The sequence below is a fragment of the Cnephaeus nilssonii genome (genome assembly GCF_951640355.1).
Source record: "Cnephaeus nilssonii genome assembly, chromosome: 14".
Lineage (NCBI taxonomy): Eukaryota > Metazoa > Chordata > Mammalia > Chiroptera > Vespertilionidae > Cnephaeus > Cnephaeus nilssonii.
In genome coordinates this window covers 61806160-61822089 of record NC_137085.1, presented here as the reverse complement: position 1 = coordinate 61822089, position 15930 = coordinate 61806160, and the positions used below count along the sequence as shown (strand labels likewise).

Genomic DNA, 15930 nt, shown 5'->3' with positions numbered 1-15930 from the left:
GCAAAATTGACAGTTGTTTGTGGCAAAAATGAAAGAAATAGAATTCTGCATGTCCTGAAAGAGAAAGGAGGGAAGTGACTTCTGATGACGAGAGGACAAAGTGTAAGTTGGCACAATGGACTGCAGCCCTGTGGGGTGCTGGTGCTGTGGCAGAGGGAGGATGGTGCCGGCCCTGAGCTACACCAACGGTGAATTCAACCATCTCACTAATCCTATTTGCATTAAACGTGTTTATACCACTATTATGCAGTATAAATCTGAAGCGATGAATTATTTGGAAGGTACCACAAATCCAAGGTCAAACCTTTAAGGAGTTTAAGACAAAGGCTGGTCTGGAAGGGCCCGTTAAAAGACAAGGATAGAATTGGACATGGGATTTATGAACAAAGGAGAGGCCACACCATGATAGCACTGAGCAGGGAGGGTGGGGTGACAAGCGGTTCCAAGTTCCACTTCAAATGCCAGTGGATTGCTGTCTGTTGTTCTGTATGACATCACCAGTGTGGTCTGAGTCTATAGAACTGACTGACTTTAAGTTCTAAGGAAAAGTAGACAACATTCCTTTTAAATGGTTTTCATGAGTAGAATTTTCTGACAATTGAAACAAGTTTGTCGCTGGCACTGGAGTAACCGTGGTCCCTCCAATTCCCAGCGGGCTGCTGTGGGTTCAGTGTCCCCTGGGCTGGGGACACTGCTGTTGGCCACGTCTCTGTGGGAGAGCTCTGCTCTCAGCATCCACTTCCATCTCCTCCCCCTCGGAACCAGAATGATCTGCAGAAGCAGGTGACTCAGTGCAGGCCCTTCCCATTGTTCCCCTCTGAGGGCCTGCCTGTTCCCGTCCAGGCTTTACCTGCCTCTGTTCTGCCCAGTTCTCACACTGCTGCTGACTTTCACCTCCTTCCTGCTCCTAGGTGTGCTCTGTGTCCTGATCCGTGATCACCAGATCCGAGTCTGCTTCTCACCTCTTTGCACTGAGTGCATCACCTGAGACAGGTGCAGCCCCACTGCTGGGAGCATCAGTGGTTTTGCCCTGTCCAGTCGTGGAAACGTCCCAGATGATACACCCTCATTTCTCTCTGTACAACTGGGTAGAATAGAATCAAGTTCCCAGAAAACTTTAGCTACACACGCTGAGTTGGCAAAGTCTCCAAATAGAAGGTGCCCATGACCTACAATCATTGTTTACACAAGAGCCAAACTTAAGAGTCTTCTGATCAGAAATGCTTGCATTGTTCTCTTCTGCAAACGCAAGACAAAGTTCTCTAATGACCAACCAACGTCTGGATATTTTTCTGTTGATCGCTTACAAGAGCCACCGTGAAATTAACTGGCAAATGTCTTTAACCAATCATTATCCTGAAGAACCTTTTCATTAAAAAAAGATTGAATTTATAGTTTGGAAACTGCAAATAGCTCCTACCCCCTCCACCACCACTGTCCCGTAAAATTAAACAGTAAAAAAAAAAAAAGTGATAAAATTATTTATTTAAGAGGCAGATCATGTACCTCTCTCTAAACATACTTTTGTAAATTCATGATGTAAAAGATATTTTTAAAATAACCCCTTGATTTTGGAGTCAGGTATTTCTCAGCTGGTGCAGAAATGTGAGTGGAGATTATTTAGGGGCTTGGCAAACAATGCAGTTGAAGAGAGAGAGTCAGTCACCATAGAAAGTTATTGTGAATTGGTTGACTTTCCTTTGAGGATTGTTACATGATTCCAACGCGTAGTGTAATTTCCACTCTAACGACCTCCCAGGCACAGGCGCTGTATTTCTTCTCTCTCAGGTAGTTATGGATTCTTTGGAAGTACTTCCGGACGAGAATTCCCAAATTGGAACAATCCCGATTTTCTCCTTCGCTCTGCTCCAGGTCCTCCAGGTGCTCCAGGCTTTGATGAAGGCTGGAGAGGAGTTGAGAGAGGAGGGTGTGGTCCCATGCAGCGAGGCTGTGCTGTGTTGTAAAGAGGTTGACGATGTGCGTGATCATCGGATGTTGGAAACAGGTGCGTTGTGTCTTCTGCATCTGGGTGATTGTCCCCCTATTCCAAGGAAATTTGAAGTCGTTTCTGTCATCCAGGCATAGGTGAGGGGGTGTCCTTTGCAGTTGCCTCAAAAGATTGAAAACTCGCAGGTTGTCTCCTCTATGGATCCAAAGTAAGTCCTCCTCAAGAGAAACAGCAGGGCTGGAGCAGAGCATGGCCCCTGCCACCAGCCACAGATGGATCTGGGCCATTGGGAATTGCAGTGATTCAGGGCACTACCGCCAGGGGGAGTCGCGGGCACAATTAGCAGCAACTTTCCTTCCAGGGATTTCTAGAAAGCGCGATTCTCCAAGGGGCCGCCAGAGGGCGCGCAGGAGGCCTTTTTGAAGCTGCTGTTGGGGAAGTTAGGTCAGCCGCCCTGTGCGGCTTTAATAGTGAAGGCAGAGCCTCCATGGGGAGGCCGCCGCCACTGCGGACTGGGCTCTGCCTGCGCCCGGCCGCGGACGCTGCTCCGAGGAAGCCCGCCCGGAACCCGGCCTCGGCTGCGCTTCCCCGGGAGCTCGGGGCTTTCCTTGTGCGCGGAAGCTCCAGCGAGGCCATTGGAACCAGAACCCGTGTGCTGCGGGCCCGGAGGCGGGGACCAGAGCGCGTTGGGCGGTTTGCGGGGAATCGGGGCACTTTCTGCGCGGGATGCGCCCGGATCCGGAGCCGGGACCGCGGGGAGGACGGGCGGCGGCCCCGCGCTGGGGAAGCTGCGCGGGGAGCTGGGCCGGGAGTGGCGGCTCCGTAGGGCTCTGGGGCTTTGGGGTGCTGTGTCCGCGTTACAGAGTTAGAGAGCCCTGGAGGGAAATTAAACTGGGAAGTGCGAGCATTACAACGGCTCTTCCTGAAGGTACTCAAAATATTAAACGATTTTAATATGAAATATTAATATGAAGCCCAATATTAAAAAATATTTTGTATTAAAGCATCACTTATTTAAATTATTAAAATAGTTTAAAAGTTTAGTATGAAATAAAATCGCTGTAAATCTTTAAATATATTTTAAACCTTGAGACTATTAACACATTCTCTTAAACTTTAAAAAATATTTAAATATCTACATAAAATTTAAAATATTTCAATCTTAAGACATCCTTCTATTAGAATTTTAAAATACTTATATATGGATTATTAACTAAGTATTAACTAAAAATTTTAAATGTTTCACTTTTTTACATTCAGGCTATGAAAACTGCATGTATGAAACTTGCACTTTATTTCAGGTGTATTTTATTTGTACCAAAACAAGGATTTAGTGTAATTTTACTGTCTTTGCTGGAAAGGAAGCAAACACTTGAGTGTTTTCACGATGACTTGTTGTCAGCCTGGCCTGCCCGGCTCAGCACTGGAGCATCAGCCTGTGAAGCAGGAAGTGCTGGGTTCATTCCTGGTCTGGGCACAGGTCCTGGTTGCAGCTAGATCCCTGGGTGGGGCTTGCAGGAGGCAGCCAATCAATGATTCTCTCTCATCATTGATGTTTCTATCTTTCTCTCCCTCACCTTCCTCTCGGAAATCAATACAAGTGTTTTATTTAAGATGTTATTTTTAATAAAAGGGATTACTGTGTTCAGTTGAGAGTATTGCCCTGTTGGACAGGTTCTTGTAACCACGTGACAATGGTGAGTCATTTTTCTTTCATTTCACTTTCCTGAAACGTCATCACAGGACCTCACATTGAATGAATCGTTAAAAGTAAAAACTGGTGTTGTGTGCAGGCTGGAGAGGACAGTTAGCAGGACCGATCTTTTCCTTTTCTTTGGTTAGCATTTTGTAGACTGGGTGGAACTTGCTAACATTATATTTGCACCGTGCCTCGCTCCTTCCCTTCGTAACCCTCTCGGGGACTTGAAAGTGGAAGGTCATTTCGTGTCTCTAAAATGTTTGTATTTTGTTAATCATGGATTTCCTGGCATTAATTCACTTTTTTTTATTTAAAAAAAAATATATTTTATTGATTTTTTTATACAGATGAAGGGAGAGGGATAGAGAGTTAAGAACACCAATGAGAGAGAAACATCAATCAGCTGCCTCCTGAACACCCCCTACTGGGAATGTACCCACAACCAAGGTACATGCCCTTGACTGGAATTGAACCTGGGACCCTTCAGTCCGAAGGCCGATGCTCTATCCACTGAGCCAAACTGGTTAGGGCAATTCATTTTTTAGTATTGCCTGGAAGTATTGTGTATCTTGATGACTCAGATGTGAGTCCTTCTTAAACTCTGTGCTTGAGGGAAGTACTCTGCCCTTCTACTAACCCAGGAAGGAGCTTTTGAATTAGTGTTGTGATCTTCAAGGGCTGAAAACCTAGGTATGTCCCCTTTCTTATCAGCAGCACCCTCTGCCTGGTTCTTGCCTGTTTGTTTTCCTGTGCCTCAGGTAACATCCCCAGAGGTGGTCTGCCTCTGAGGCTGAAAGGAGGGATTATTTAGCTCATTGTTACCACTCACAGAACAGCAGTGCTTTGTCAGGAACCTTTCCTCAGAGCTGGTTCTCTGCAGAGTGGGCTCTGAGATTCCTCTTGTTCATGTGCCAGGCACTGATCTCTGTGTAACTCAGTGCTGTCCAATTTCCCATCGCCATCTATTGAAGAGCCTGTCTTACTCTGTTGTATGCTCTTGCCTCCTTTGTCAAATATTTATTGTGCGTAATATCATGGGTTTACTTCTGGGGTCTCTGTTCTGTTCCGTTGATCTATCTGCCTGTTCCTGTGCCAGTCCCAGGCTGTTGAGATTACAGTGGCTTTGCAGTATAACTTGATATCTGGTATTGTGATTCCTCCAAGTTTGTTCTTCTTTCTCAAGATTGCTGTGGCTGCTTGAGGTCTTCTTTTGTTCCATATAAATGTTTGGAGTTTTTGTTCTGTTTCTGTGAAATATGCTGTTGGTAACATAATAGGGATTGCATTGAATCTATAGATTGCTTTGGGTAGTATGGACATTTTAGTGATGTTAATTCTAAAGTCCATGAACACTGTTTGTTCTTCCAGTTATTTATATCTTCTTCTATTTCTTTTGTTCAACGTTCTGTGATTTTCTGAGTACAAGTCTTTTACCTCCCCGGTTAAGTTTATTCCTAGGTATCTTAATTTTATGGGCACTATGGTAAATTGAAATGTTTGTTTAGTTTTTCTGTCTGAGAATTCATTATTGGTATATAACGCCATAGATTAAAGAAAACCTGTTCAATAAATGGTTCTGGGATCAATGGAAAACCACATGCAAAAGAATAGACTGGATTACAGTTTGTCCCCATGAATAAAACTTAACTCAAAGGGGATCAAGTACATAAATAGAAGGTCTCAAACAATGAAATCAGTAGAAGAAAGCATAGGTACTAAATGCATGGGCCTTGGCTGTAGAGAACATTTTATGAACTTGACTTTAAAGGCAGGTGAAGGAAAGGCAAAAATAAATGAATGGGACCATATCAAACTAACCAGCTTCTGCACAGCAATAGAGACTGACAACAAAACGAAGAGGCAACCAATGAATGGAAGGTAATATTTGCAAACAATAGCTCCGACAAAGGTTTAATCCCCAAACTATATAAAGAACTCACAAAACTCAACACTGAACGAACTACCCAATTAGAACGTGGCCAGAGAACCTGAGTAAACCTCTCTCCCAAGAGGAGATACAAACATCAAACAGATCTATGAAAAGATGTTCAATGTCATTAGCAATTAGGGAAATGCAAATCACAACTACAATGAGACACCACCTCACACCTGTTAGAATGGCTATTATCAACAAAACGAGTAATAAGTGTTGGAGAAGTTGTGGAAATAGGGGAACACTCATTCACTGCTGGTGGGAATATACACTTTGCAGCCACTATGGAAAAGAGTCTGGCAATTTCCCCAAAAATTTAAGAATAGAGCTACCTGCCATATGACCCAGGAATCCCTCTCTTGCATGTATACCCGAGAAATCGAAAACTTTTACACACAAAGATATATGCACCCCTCGTTCATTATTCACTGTGGCCAACACATCAAGACAGCCAAGGTGTCCATCAATAGAGAATTGGCTAAAGAAGATGTGGTACGCAGACACAATGGAATAGAAATAAGAAAAGATGAAATACTGCCATTTGGGACGACGTGGACGGGTCCTGAGAATATTAGGCTACGTGAAATAAGTGAGGCGGAAAAGCTGAGCACCACGTGATCTCATCTGTGGGATGTCACACTAAACTCATGCACACAAACAGTAGTGTGGGGTTGTCAGAGGGAAGGGTGTGGAAGGCGGGGAGGGAAGGGGGACTAATACATAGTGACGGAAGAGGATTTGACTTTGGGTGGTGTGCATACCGTACAATATACAGATCTTGTAACAAATCCACACCGGAAACCTGTATGATCCTATGAACCAGTGTCACCCCAATATATTTTTTAAACAAAAATAAAAATAAATAAATAAATAAACCCTTAAATCACGCGGTGTTGCAGAGAATGTTCACACGTGGCTTTATGTCAGGTGGAAGTGATATAACCCAATTGAACAGAGTATCTGCGGTTACAGAGATACAGTTTTAGAAATCCAGTAGGTGCCACAGTATTTTATCTTAGATCCTTGTGATGATTAATTTTATGTTTCAATTGGATTGGACCATGAGGAGCCCAGATACTTGGCCAAACTTTCTGAATGTGTCTGTGAGGGTGTTTTGGTCTGAGATTGACAGTTAAGTAGATGGACTGGGAAAAGCTATTGTTCTCCCTAATATGAATCCACCTCATCTCACCAGTTGAGGGCCTTGAATAGAACATAATGGCTGACCTTGGAGTAAGAAAACGGTAATTTAGCTAAATCCTATGTAACAAAACTTATAGCAAAGGGGAGGATGAAGGGCACAGTAGGGATAAGGAGAGGGCACAAGCTCTCTGCCCTGGCTGGGGGATAAAGGAGAGGAACTTTTGTCCCATGAACAACCTCCAGCTCTGCAAAACCAGCCACATGATTATTGTTTCATTTTTCCCCAGATGTAATCGTTTGGGAATGTGAAATGGGAATCACACCAATCAACTCACAAAATACTCACTTTAACTAAGAACACCAAATTGCTAATACTATCTAGCAAAATCATGGATGTTACTCATTCTCAATGTGCATTTCATATGATTAGTGAATCCATCAGACACTTGGGTCATCTACTAGTAAATATCATTACTACTCAAGATGACATAGAAGTGGTCGATGTCTCTTAGAGGTTAGTGTTGACCCACCCATGGAAAGGTCAAAGGTTTACTTCGATCTAAAGGGCATGCACCTAGGTTGCAAGTTCAGTTCCCGGCCTAGTCAGCTTGCAAGTAGAACCCAACCATTCATGCAGTAACTTATATCTCTCTCTCACATTGATGTTGTCCTCTCTCTCCCTACTTTGTTTCTGAAAATCAGTTTAAATAATCAATATAAGAATGACATTATTGAGCACCTCCTATGCTGTAGGCACTCTTCTAAGCATATTGATTCATGGTTCATTCCTTGAGCACTCGTGGAAAACATGCATTTATAAAACAGGAGTTTCTCAAGCACCTTCATGTGTCAGTCTTGTTCTTCTAACTTAGTCCACATGAGTTAACAAAAGAGGCAGATATGGTTCCATTCCTTATCCCTTTTTTATGAAGAAGAAGACAAAGCCACATGGAGATGAACTTTCCCAAGTTCATAGCAGTACTTGAGAATCTAGGAGTTCTGACTCCACAGTCTAAGCTCTTAACATTCTAGGAATTTCCCTCTTCACAGGAGCAAAGAGGCTATTGAGAATCAGAGCATCCTATCTCCAGGACAGTGGTTGTGATGGTTAATTCCGTGTGTCAACTTGCCTAGGTCAACCACCGGTCATCCTGAATTTTGCCTTAAAATGTACCTGGAGGTAGAGAAGCATAAATGCAGCAGCCCAGGTGGTCACTAGACCAGCAGAACTCAAATGGCCAAACAACCTATTTGTAACTTAAGAGTAACACAGTTGAACTCCATTAAATCTGCAAGCAAGTAGCAAGGATGCTACCATTCAACAGGTGATAGGCAAAGAAAGAATGGAAAAAGTACAGAAATGGCAAGTTTTTCTTCTAATCTGGTCCATGAAATAGAGTAGTAGAGGAGAGAAAGATAAACGAAAAAATGTATTAAAGTATTACCCACAATTTATTCACAAGTGAACTGAAGCATTGGCTAGGTTATCTGAGGCACAGAATCAAGAAATCCTCCGAAACTGGTCTCTCTCCCTGCGCTCTGAGATAGTCACACAGCACACACGCAGTTATGTGCATTTGGCTGACTCCCTTCCCTGCCATCACTGGAACACTGGCATTTGCTCAGGGTCCAGAACACCCATCAGCACACTCCTAGAAGCAGAACTGTCCACAACAGTTGTGAAGAACACAGAGCGGCCACTCCACAGTTGCTCTCTCCCTGTGGCTTTTCTTCTGATTAGAAACCTTGAAGGGGAAACAACAACAGACCTGGAGGCGGTGAGGGCGGGCGGGAAGGGAGTGAATACATCCAGTGAAGCAGGACTGGGAGACTGTGGTAGGAGGAGGCCCAGATGCCAATATCAGCCAACAAATCACTTCACTCAAAAGACTCCTCCCAGATATCCCTACCCTCTCCTCCTCGCTGACGGAATGGAAACCGGCTACAGTTCTGACATAAGCACCGAACATCCTCCATGTTTTCCAGGGCTCTTCATTCCATGCGTTTCCAGCTTTCCATAGGCACTTTCTGAGAAGTGGGGGACTGTTCCAAAGGACTTAAAAAGAGAGTGCTATTTTGAGATTAAAAAAATGAGGATTAAGGTTTTCAGAAGTTAAAAACTCAAGAAGTTTTCTTTGGTAAGAATAGAATAAATAAAGCAAAATGCAAATTTAATAATTTTAAAAAGTTACATGTTTTGTACATTTTAATTCAAGGTAATAGCAAATATTGGTTATATAAATACATAAATATGATAAGGCGAAAAAATAAATAATAAAAAAATAAATAACAATAAATAACAATTTAGACAGTAACCTATCAGGGACTGTTGACCCAGAAGCTGAATTTTGTAACATTCTCTCGCTTAAGACTCTGACAACAGATTTGCTGAATAAAATTCAATAAATCCTGTGACTGAAGCAGATAGAAGAGCCTTTGCACATGACCCAGGACATATGGGCAAAGGTGAGGTGGCGCATTCACCCATGAGAATCCTCTCAGGGCGATCCCACGTCTCCGTCCTGATTTCTCAGCCTTTCTTGCAAGGCTCTTGTTGAGGAGAAGGATCTCATGATTTCCACTCTGACAACTTCCCAGGCGCAGTCACTGTATTTCTTCTCCCTCAGGTAGAGACGGAGGCCCTGGAAGTACCTCTTCAAGGCCAGGGTCGGGCCCTGCGTGGCCAGGGCAGATCCCTCCTCTCCCATCTCCCGCGCCCAACAGGTGTCCAGGTCTTCCAGCTGCCGATGGAGTCCTGTGCGCAGTTGGTCCACGAGGGTCGTGTTCCAGGTGACAGAGGAGTTCTCTGTGGACAAGAGGTCGGAGATCTGCTGGAGCATCTCGTGGAGGACAGAGAGGGCCTGGGCCTTCTGGACCTGGCTGCCATCCACCGTTGCCCGGGGGAATCTGAAGTGCTTTCTGTCCTTCAGACAGAAGAGAGGGGAGATGGTGCTCATTTGGCTCAGAAGCACTAAGTTCTCCCTGCTGAGCAGGACGTGGTCCTGAGGCGGGTCACAGCCCAGAGCTCCACCGGGGCCAGAGCTGAACAGCACCAGGGCCGTGAGTAGCGAGAGCAGGAGGGCCATGGGCAAAGGAGGGTGCTGCTGGCCTGGCTGAGCTGGGCGTCTGGTGAACAACCTTGGGCCAGAAGTTCTCCAATGACCTTCTTTCTAGGCAGGGCCCTTAAATAGGGAACACCACAGTTTTCATTTTCTAAGTATTTCTTTCCACTTTCACTTCCTTTTTTGTTTTCTTTTAGGTGGTCTAAGAAGATGTCATCAATCTGCAATATTAATTTTCTATTTTAAATTCCCAACAAACTTTTAAAATATATATATTTTACTGATTTTTTACAGAGAGGAATGGAGAGGGACAGAGAGTTAGAAACATCTGTGAGAGAGAAACATCCATCATCTGCCTCCTGCACACCTCCCACTGGGGATGTGCCCGAAACCAAGGTACATGCTCTTGACCGGAATGAAACCTGGGACATTTCAGTCCACCGGCTGACGCTCTATCCACTGAGCCAAACCGGTCAGGGCTCCCAACAAACTTTAGATGTGTCGTCTGGGCCCCATGTTGCCCTCCTCACTCTGCCCAGGGAGTCAGGCTCCCTCATCCGTGTGGGCTTGTGTGTTTTGTCAGGTCCTTGCTGGCCCACATGTAGTCCATAAGCTCTTTAGAACCAAGGGCTGAGTTTTATTTACTGTTGTGTTCCCTGCAGAGGCTGAGGTTTTTAGTGACTGCGTTTGGGGGTGTTTCTCCTCTAGAACCCATTCCTGCAGGGCCACGTGGTTATGCTTCACGGGGGCCACTGGCTCAGGACTTGTGTAGACATTGCCGTTTCCTTCCAGCGTTTGTAACCGGTTGTTAGTGCTCCTCAGGCTGTGCCGATACCCCCAGCAGGAATCCGGGTTCTTTGCTGGTGGCTGTAGGTGTGGAGATTCTCATCACAAGATAGTAATATTTTCCCAGCGCCACCCCATTCCCGAGGCCGAGATCTGCTCTAGTAACCCTGTGCCTCTGAGTGACAGTGTCCTCAACTATAACTCTCCTGGACTCCCCCCTGAGGGCAGGCTCACCCCATCCTGAGGTCCTTAGAATCCTCCCCAGGAGGAGAGGCTCGTGTCTTTGTGGCAAATGATGAGTCAGCATCCTCCTGCTCCCCCCGGAGGGTGTGTGTGAAGGACCCTTGTTCTCGGTGGTGACCTGCTCCTCTCCTGAGCCAGGACCCAGGTGTCAGTGGTGTCCACAGCCCTAACGCTGACAGCAAACGTTTGTTTTGTCTAAGTGGGTGGAGGCATTCGTTATCCGTTTGCAATCATTGATCTTCAGTGGGCCAATAATTTGTTTTGGCAAGTGCAGCTTTATTATTGAATTCTCTTTTTAAATTATTGAACACATTGAACTCAGAATTTCTGAGCTGGGCACGGGAGATTCAATGACGACGTCTCTCAGTAGAAACTTGTAGAACAGAAACTGGTGAACTTCAGCTGCTCATTCAGTCTGTGCGTTTCTATTGGGCTTCTCTGTTCATCCCTGTGTCTCCTGCTCAGGATGCAGGGCAGTGAGGCTCAGGCTGCTAACTCAGGGAGAAACAGCCTTCTTCCCTTAATTATTCCTGGTGCTTCATTCTAAAGGTAAATAACCACATAGTCATTACATAGTGTTTTACTGGGCATAGTCTGTGTATTTCCTCTGATATGATTTTCTACTTCATCCTGAGGTTCATATAAAGGGAGTAAAGAAAATCAAAGGGACTTCACCATTTTTCTCTCTAATTATCATGACGTCAGACTTTTTATTTCTCATTCCAACTTTCCCAGAAAGCAAAATTGACAGTTGTTTGTGGCAAAAATGAAACAAATAGAATTCTGCATGTCCTAAAAGAGAAAGGAGGGAAGTGGCTTCTGATGACGAGAGGACAAAGTGTAAGTGGGCAGAAGGGACTGCAGCCCCATGGGAGCTGGTGCTGTGGCAGAGGGAGGATGGAGCCAGCCCTGAGCTACACCAACGCAGGGCTGGGCTGCCTCTGCCAGAGGCTCAGAGAACAGGACCTCCTGGGTCAGTGACCAGCCACGTCACTTTCCTGTCATTTAATGCACATGGGACCGGCTCTGAGGATGGAACGGAAGACTCACAGCAACCAACGCTCAGAAGACTGGCGACCACGACCCCCACTGCTGGAGCAGGACCCTCCCTGCTGCCCAGTGGATATTAACCCCGATGTACGTGCTCCGTATGGTTAATAAACCCACTCAGCTGCTGGAAGATTGCATTGAGTAATGTGGATTTGAGAGAAGTGGAATTGGATGATCCTAAAAGAGTATGCTCTTAATCTAAATAATAATTATATTGATATTTTACAGCAAATGATAACAAAATTTTATTCCATGCTATGGTCCTAGCACTGTTCTAAGATCTTTGAAATGTTGAATTCAATTTTCTCAGTAATCCTATTTGCATTAAACTTGTTTATACCACTATTATGCAGTATAAATCTGGAGCGATGAATTATTTGGAAGGTACCAAGAATCCAAAGTCAAGCCCTTTAGGAGCTTAAGATATGGGCTGGGCTGGAAGGGCCGGTTAAAGGACGACAAGGATAGTAATGGACATGGGATTTATGAACCAAGGAGAGGCCAGGGCATGATAGCAGTGAGCAGGGAGAGTGGGTTGAGTAGGGATTCCAAGTTCCACTTCAAATGCCAGTGGATTGCTGTCTGTTGTTCTGTATGACATCACCAGTGTGGTCTGAGTCTATAGAATTGGCTTTAAGTTCTAAGGAAAAGTAGTCAACATTCCTCTTAAATAGTTTTAAAGAGTAGAATTTTCTGACAATTGAAACTACTTTGTCGCTGGCACTGGAGTTACCCTGGTCCACTCCAATTCCCAGAATCCATCCCTCCTCTTGGAGGCTGCCCTTGTTACACGTGGCCACCAGGGGGCTGTCTTCCCTGAGAGGAGTATCATTTTCCCATGGACACCCTGGATCTTGCTTTCTCTTTCTGTTCAGCTACAGGTACTCTTACATCACATTCAATGGACACTAAGGAAAGCCTCTTGCAGATGTTTCTGCAAAACCTAGAAATGTTAGTCACCTTTCGCTTTCAACTTGTGAAGTTCTGCTCTTTAGTTAAACCTTGCAGCTGAAACCACAAGGACCAGGAAGCAGTTGTGTGATTGGGTGGAGAGGTCACGAGAGTGGATGACAAGGGTGCTGTGGGGATTTCTGCCTGGAGAGGAAGGACACTAGTGTGATGTGGGCATGGGTTCTGGAATGCTGGGAGGGAGGGAGGAAAGGCATGTGCCAGGGGTCAGAATCATTAAACATCATGTTCTTCTGTCCTTTATCCAGGCATTTATTCCCCTTTCTAGTTATTAATACAGGCCACTGAGACAGGCCAGTAAGCCAGGACAAGTGGAACAGGGAAACTGAGACAGACAGCTGAACAACCTGGCCGAGGAATTCACCACAGATTCAGAAGGTCACCTCCCTAGATAACATGTAGGCCTGGGTTATAGTTCAGCTCCAGACCCAGAAAAGCAGCAAAACACCAGGACCAGCTGCAATGACTAATGACCCCCTGCCCTGACACCGACCAATCAGTGGAGACCACAACCCTGAAGGGGCAGCACCTAGAAAATGGATGAATATTCTGCTGAAACCCTCCCCTGAGTCCTCCCCTAAGATTCCTCCTTCAAAAAGAACGATAAAACCCAAACCCTCCCCTGAGTCCTCCCCTAAGATTCCTCCTTCAAAAAGAACGATAAAACCCCTCAAGACAAAGGACCTAACACTTGCTCTCCCTCTGGGGAGAAGTTCCTGCTGCTCCCTCTCTCCGCTTCTTCCCCCACAGGCATGCATCTCCTAAACTCTAAGGGACCCCACAAGGCTTGCACCCAGGACAGCAATGGGCAGCTGCAGCTCCTCCCAGGCAATGCCCCTGAACCTGTCCCCAAGGCCCCATTTTCTCTGACGTCGTAGTGAGCCAAAGCAGCCCAGCCTGGGCTCATTTCCCCAGCCCTTCCTGGTTTCACTGTTCCCGGCTCTAAAATTCACCTGGACTCCTGCTGTAACATTTTTCCTGCAAGAAGTCAGGAAGCCACACACTCTTGGCTGGCTCTAGGCAGACCTGCTCAGGGCCAGATCCCCTTTCTGATAACAGTTGATTTCTGGGAAAACTGACCTTTAGAAAGATAAAGTGGGTTGCTCAACATCACATAAATGTTCGAGCAGAATGGAATTTCAACAAAAAATTATTTTTTAAAAAAATAATCTTTATTGTTGAGAGTATTATAGTTGACCCCCTTTTTATCCCCATTACCCCCCTCCACCTGGTTCCCACCCCACCCCAGGCCTTTACCATGCTATTATCTATGTCCATAGGTAATGCATATATGTATATAAGATCTTTGGTTAATCCCTTCCCAGCTCTGGAACTCTGGGCTGGAGGTCTGGTGTGGGGCTGGGACCCCTTGCTTCTCACAGGAGGCCTCCACAGCCAAGATATCCCTCCCGGTTAAAAATTTGCCTCATGTGGGTGTTGGACCAGCCTGTTCCGTGTTTCCACTCCTCCTACCTGTCTCCATGTACTTTCTTCTTTACTTTTCTAGTTGTAGGACTTCCATTCAGCCAGATTTCAGGGGGTTCTGAATGATGGTTGTTCTGCATTTTAATTGTAATTTTGATGTGGTTGTGGGAGGTGGCGAGTACTGGTGTTTACGTATGCTGCCATCTTGGTTCTCTCCAAAAAATTCTTTTTGGTGAGTTATGGGTTATACTTTTTTTGTGAGTTTTCTAAAAAAAATGTATTTGTTAAATCCATTTATACTTCTGAATTATACACAGCTGTCTCTTGCTCTGTGGATTTCCATTGTGTATTTTATATTTTTAGCTGATTTTGACCATTATTTACCTTAAGTATTGAGAAAGAGATTGCATTGTCCAGTTTTCCACTTTCTTTTTTTAATATGTTTTTATTTATTTCAGGGAGATGGAGAGAGAAAGAAATATCAATGAGAGAGAGAAAGAAATATCAATGAGAGAGAGAAGCATGCTCTCTACTGGGGATCCAGCACAAAACCCGGGCATATCTCAAGCAGCAAACGAGCTGTCTTTCCTGAAGAGGTGGAATGTCTGCAGGACCATCTCATGGACGACAGAGCTGGCTTGCGCCTTCTGGAACTGGTGCGGCCAAAGGCTTCCTGGGGGAACCCAAAGTCGTTTCTGTACTTCAGGCAGGAGAAAGGGAAGGTACTCATTTGTACCAGAAGAATCAAGGCCTCCCTTTTAGCCAGGCTGTGGGTCTGAGTCCTGTCATAGCGCAGAGAGCAGATGGAGTTCAGGTGAGCACCACCAGGGCCACCAGGAAGGAAAAGGGTAGGGCTGTTGGGACCTTGCAAGTGCTGCTGGCCTGGCTGAGCTGGGTGACACGCTGACCCTTGGTCTCTAGGTGAGCAGGGCAGAGCCTCTCTGTGAACCCAGAGTCTAGAAGTGGTGATCTGCGGGCTCTTGATTTTTCCTGACAGCCAACAGCCACCTTGGGGGAGGGGATTGTGACATTTACTCAATGCTATGGGCACGCATCTCACACAACCTAACTCTCCTGGGTACACTTCATATGTCCAAAAAATTATATGTATATAAGTCTTGTACTATTCCTTGTGACCAAAACAAAACTTTCAACATTTAACATATATGTTAAATCCCTGAGAATGTCCACCCATGTCTTTAAGCCGGAGTACTGAGGATTATGGAGATACAGGTATTCAATAATTCACTCCTCTTGAGCACACATCTCAGATACAGTATGTTTATTTTTATTTATAGTATACACTAGAGGCCTGGTGCATGAAAATTCATGCACTGGAGGGGGTCCCTCAGCCCAGCTTGCCCCCTCTCACAGTCCAGGAGCCCTCAGGGGCAGGAGGCGACCCGGCGATCAGGGGAAGGCAACACCCCATCACACCTCTGCTGCTGCCACTGCTGGCAGCGCAAGCTTTGGCTGGCCCTGGTTACCTGAGCCTTAGGCGGCCCTGGGCAGCTGGGCAGCTGTCATCCAAGGCTTGCCTACATCTCGGGCCGGCCCTGGGGGGATAGGGGGCTGAGGGGACTGGGGGACTCTGGAGGCAGGCGCGCGGCAAGACATTTACTCAATGCTATGGGTACACATTGCCACATGCCTACTGCCCCAGTGGGGCTGA

At 45.6% G+C, this 15930-nt stretch overlaps 2 protein-coding genes across 2 annotated transcripts; both read right to left on the bottom strand.

The window, feature by feature from the left end:
* Positions 1–1678: 1678 nt before the first annotated feature.
* LOC307111432 (interferon omega-1-like) lies at positions 1679–3170 on the bottom strand. Its single transcript, XM_079791324.1, has one exon. It carries the CDS (start codon positions 2233–2235, stop codon positions 1711–1713), a length of 525 nt encoding a protein of 174 aa, XP_079647450.1. The 5' UTR covers positions 2236–3170; the 3' UTR covers positions 1679–1710.
* A 5384-nt stretch (positions 3171–8554) lies between these two features.
* LOC307111426 (interferon omega-2-like) lies at positions 8555–14766 on the bottom strand. The gene has a single exon (XM_079791317.1). It carries the CDS (start codon positions 9807–9809, stop codon positions 9222–9224), a length of 588 nt encoding a protein of 195 aa, XP_079647443.1. The 5' UTR covers positions 9810–14766; the 3' UTR covers positions 8555–9221.
* Between the last annotated feature and the right edge of the window lie 1164 nt (positions 14767–15930).

Bases quoted from the DNA above. Each gene is read 5' to 3' on its own strand.
- LOC307111432 (XM_079791324.1), bottom strand. From the start codon at position 2,235: ATGGCCCAGATCCATCTGTGGCTGGTGGCAGGGGCCATGCTCTGCTCC.
- LOC307111426 (XM_079791317.1), bottom strand. From the start codon at position 9,809: ATGGCCCTCCTGCTCTCGCTACTCACGGCCCTGGTGCTGTTCAGCTCT.